Source organism: Adiantum capillus-veneris, chromosome 10, assembly GCF_014529385.1.
Source record: "Adiantum capillus-veneris isolate H3 chromosome 10, ASM1452938v2, whole genome shotgun sequence".
Taxonomy (NCBI): Eukaryota; Viridiplantae; Streptophyta; class Polypodiopsida; order Polypodiales; family Pteridaceae; genus Adiantum; species Adiantum capillus-veneris.
Window position 1 is genome coordinate 100,495,622 of NC_140940.1, and position 4,945 is coordinate 100,500,566.

The 4,945-nt window shown below is 46.7% G+C and overlaps 1 protein-coding gene across 1 annotated transcript; it reads right to left on the reverse strand.

Annotated features, from left to right (window-relative positions):
- Window positions 1-356: 356 nt before the first annotated feature.
- Window positions 357-3,392, reverse strand: LOC147449345 (uncharacterized). Its single transcript, XM_086521806.1, has one exon. It carries the CDS (start codon window positions 3,158-3,160, stop codon window positions 1,664-1,666), a length of 1,497 nt encoding a protein of 498 aa, XP_086377932.1. The 5' UTR covers window positions 3,161-3,392; the 3' UTR covers window positions 357-1,663.
- Between the last annotated feature and the right edge of the window lie 1,553 nt (window positions 3,393-4,945).

Sequence of the window (4,945 nt, forward strand, 5' to 3'; positions counted from 1 at the left end):
CTCACAGCACCCCTATCCCCTAGTAAACACACACCTAGACTCACAATCTAGCAACGACTATGGTTCGAATCCATACCCCACCAGCTGTGACTAGGCCAATCCCGGCGCCAAGCACACAATCATGGCTCCCATCCCCGACCCTTTGGGAGTACCTTCATCCACATAGATGCACCTCAGACTTTACTGACACATAGGTCACCCTTCCCAAAACTCTAGCTTGTATTACACCCACAACTAAGCAACCTTAAATGTGTTAATACTCCCCGATACTCCAACATCAGTGACAGACATGAGTTTTTCTTACACGTTCACATTCAAATGGCTCGCATCACAATACACACATATAGATACACCGACATGCAACTAGACACGAGAGCAAAGAGAACCTTCTTATAAAAAATGGGGGTAGATCGAGCAATTAACGTGGCAAGAAACCATTCAAGGATAGCATGTACAATGATGGAATTTAATAAGTAAAACTGCCTCCTTTATCTTTCTATTGCTCGGCCTACTGCTCAATCACTTGCATTTGATGCGTCGGCCATCTCCGTTGCTTGTCAACATTGATTTTCCTTGACACTCCTTGATGCGGAGCCTCCTTTGATTATCATCTTGCTTCTTCTCTGCAATGATGTGCTTCGCATACAATGGCCGACTGTCTACCTGCAGCACCGCAATTCCCTCTGCAGCCCGACAGGCACAACCCCCATGCTCTTGAGAACCCTTGATTGTAAATTCCCTGCATATCCCGCGATCTTGCTGAGCTTTCCCAGCGCTGCCTTTAGCCTTTCTCCATGCTCTCTTGCCACCCACTCTCGACCATGGGGGCTCTCCTGCAAGCTGACCTTCTCAAGCCTTGGCAGCCCCAACCTCCAATCTGTTGTTCTTGATCTCGGCCTACACGCAGCCCCACCACTCAGCAGATTGCGGCTTCCACTTGCTTCTCTCTCACGTCCACCAGCCCGCCAGCTCTCGGCTCGCCTCCTCTCTGACCTGTAGCAGGCGGACTCCCTCCTATGTAGAACTCGGTCTCCTCTCCAGCTCTACAACGCTCCCATCTCCTCTATGGTACCTCTCCTGAAGTCATCAGGCCCGTTTAAGACATCCAATACCATGCAGCTTTGTGGCGGCCTTCTAGAGCAGCCTCCCCTGCCGCTTAACTTTGATGGCGCATCCTACCAACTTGCAGCCCATGGCCTCTCTTGCTCACAGGCTGTCAACCCTCTGTAGCTCGTGTCGACAGGATGGCCCAGGAGGACGACCACTATCAGATACAGAACGGAAAGGCATTGTGGGAGAGAGAGATTACATTACTGTGTGTGTGTGTTACACAGAGAATGAGATGAGAGAGAAGGTAGAAAGAGACACACGCAGATAGGCGGTTAGTAGGGTTCATTGCTTGATTGATTACAGGGTAGTTAAATAGGCTTGTGACGTGAGGTTTGAATGGGTACTCACGCCTCTTGGTTTCTCGAGGCATGACAGCTGGAATATTTTATTATATTCCAACATCCCCCCTCAGCTGAATGCCGAGAGAAGATTTTATTGTGCATGAGAAGTGCTTAGATGAGCTGGAAAGTGCTTTCTGTTTTTGTTTCCATCAAACGATGGAGGTGCACGAAAGAAAATTTTACTTTAGCTTTCAATTGGGTTTTCTGCACAATCAATCAGGTTCAAGCATAAAGGTGTTAAGTGGACATGTTTGATGTTGAGGTTTCATCTTGATTCTCGCACGAGAATCAAGTTCTTCTACTGCATGTTGAGATCGAATGATTTTCTTCAATTGATCCCCCCTTCGATTGAAAACATGTGCTTTAGATTTTGCTTCAGATTGGCTTTTGGTGAAGAAGATAAGGTAGGAGTCCAAGTATTTGAGCATGATGAAGATAACTACTGAACTTTTTGGCTTTGGACCATTGGAAGGATCATCACGTCGATGATTTTGAATTCCAAAATTGTGGCACAAGGTTGGTTTTCGATTGCGAGGAGCTCGACAACAGTATTTGCAAAAGGGGACACCGTCATAGCACTCGAGAACATCGAGCTTTGAAATTTGTATTGCTTTATTTTCATGGAGGCCATCACTTTGCAAACGGTTACCATAGAGGCCATAGTCTACCATCAGTGATAGTGTCTCTGCAGAATCCAAGGTTGGCATTGAAGAAGGAGACAAGCCTTTGATAACATCCTTCATGATGGCACCCTCATCGTCATCATCATCTGCCTCCAAGTTAAGGCATGGCAAGGATTGGGCTCGCTGTTGAAGGACTGCAGATGAGGGGGCAAGGGGCAGATTGTAACAAGGCCGATTATGAATAGCAGCAGCATTACATTGGTTTATCAGCAAGGCAGCCAGCAGAGGGCTATAGCTTGGTGGGTATTGGAGATCTGCGCCAAGAGAGACATCATGAGGTGATGTATAGCTGCAGCAAGAGGGTCTGGCGTCATCAAGAGCAGAATTAGGCACTTCAGTTGGATTGTCTACGTCATTGACAACGCCGAAAGTAGGCCAAGGGGCATGGCTAGCAGGATTATTCACCTGCAAAAGGGATTGATTGTCCTCCAGAATCATCTGGGAAGTGACTGCCAGCACAGGAACAGTGTTGTCTGCAGCACCGGATGAGAAATCCTCCATAGACAATGACGCCAATATGCAGGGTTTCACAAAAGCATTAACAAATGCTGCAATGATTTCATCATCATCACGGCCAGCAATGTGTAGAGCAAGATAAGATGCAACATGTCCTTGGCGCGCATGGGCAACAGTATGGGTTGGGCATGACTTCTCAGCAGCAGTGAAGACCTTGATGGCATGGTCATCTGCTCTTTCTCCAGCAGGATGGTGAGCCTTCAGAAATGGGCTGGAAAGATGCTCAGCATTGAGACTGCTATCCCCAGAATTTTCAAAGTAAATGCCGCAAACTTTGTTAAGAACATGAACATAATGAGGTCCGATACACTGCATTTCAGAGGGTATTTTGGGTATCTTATCACCTGCCGCTTCAGGTGCCCCTTCCGTGGAAGCAAGAAATGCCTCAATGATGGCATCATCGTCCTCTGTATATTCAAATGAGCCCCGGCAAATTGCGTTGCCTGAGGGAGCATCATTAGAGGATGCAGAATGTAAAGGGTTAGGGGTCTTTGAAGGCTTGCATGGCATTAGGCATTGCGCTGAATAGGAATGTTGAATGGCCTTCACAAAGCAACAAATGAGAGCATGTGCAAGAAGAGATGATGCTTCATATCTGCGCTCAGAGTTGGCATTAAAGGAGGAGTTGAGTTGAGTCTCTTGCACAGGACATGTATGATTTACAGTATCATTATTCGCATTCAGCAGGTGATCGCTGAAATTGGCTGTGGTTGCACCATCTGTGCTTGCATGCAAGAGAAACAGGGTTCATCGAAGCGGGTAGCACCAGCAGCAAGAATTGGCTCATTGCAGGTTTCTCTATTCGGGCAGCAGCAGCAAGAATGGCTGGCGCCATCAGGAAGTAGGGGTGCAGGAAAAAACTGGCGATTGATACCATGTCGACAGGATGGCCCAGGAGGACGACCACTATCAGATACAGAATGGAAAGGCATTGTGGGAGAGAGAGATTACATTACTGTGTGTGTGTGTTACACAGAGAATGAGATGAGAGAGAAGGTAGAAAGAGACACACGCAGATAGGCGGTTAGTAGGGTTCATTGCTTGATTGATTACAGGGTAGTTAAATAGGCTTGTGACGTGAGGTTTGAATGGGTACTCACGCCTCTTGGTTTCTCGAGGCATGACAGCTGGAATATTTTATTATATTCCAACAGCTCGTAGCCGTGCACATTAGCCCGTGGCCCTTCCAACTCCTCACAGCCTTTGCAAGGCCCCTCTACTCTGCAGCGCTCACCCCTCTTTGTCAAGCTGCCCCTTCCAGAAGGTTGACGGGCTCTGCCATGCAACCCTTGGCTCATGCAGACCTCCCCGTGCACCCACTGAACCTTCCCCAACCCTTTGACCTGCACCTTGCTAAGGCCTTCTCATGCACTCCACACAGATGGCGCTCCTTTCCCATGCATGCAGCGCCGTTTTCTTTTCACTGTAGTCTTACTCGTTTTTTTAAAATAAATATTTAGCGATAAGCTAACTTTTTATGTTAATTTGCCTGGTTCTCTTTCCCACGCCCGCAATTGCCGAAGTTTGGAAAAACATTTTCTCTTCCCTTTGACCACACTACCTGCACACCCTTCAACTCCCCAGATTCTCCACTTTTTAAAAAACATCTGCTTCGCTTCCTTTGAAGCCCCTTGCATCAATATCCACCTCGAGCGCAACTCGTAAAAAACTCCGCAATAATGAAGCATGAGTGTGATTACATCAAGGTCGCCCATGTGGAATAGGTCGGTTCTCTCTGGTATAATAGCCTTGTCCCCAATTGTTTCAAATGTAGAGCTATAAAAAACATGCTTTAAAAAGCATCAGGAGCCGCACACATTGATAGGCAGTGCCCTTTGGGTACTTCGAGTAGCTCAGTCAGAAAAATCATGCTTGACCTACTAAAAGACACAATCGACATACAATTCTTAATGACATCTTTTGTTCTTTACATCTAGTACCTATCCAAGCATTTCCCCATCAGGCTACTAATTTCCACACCGCTGCTACTGGCACTTCTATGGGTTGACACAGACTGGGTGCACCAACGTCAGGCGCCCTCATTGAAGAAGCAGATCTATGAAGGTCATCAAGAGTACTGCCACTAGCGTAATGCACTCGCTCCGAACGTGTTTCACTAAAAACGGGAAGCTTACTGGTTTGAAGTCACATGACTGGCATAAAATGTATCAGGCATGTTTGAAGTGGAATAATATCATAGTGGGAATTGTGTAATAAATTCGTGTGTCGACTTTAATATCATTGCTAGATGTGTTTTGCAATTTATTTTACCGATGGCCATTGAGGAATGTTTGT

Bases quoted from the DNA above. Each gene is read 5' to 3' on its own strand.
- LOC147449345 (XM_086521806.1), bottom strand. From the start codon at position 3,160: ATGCCATGCAAGCCTTCAAAGACCCCTAACCCTTTACATTCTGCATCC.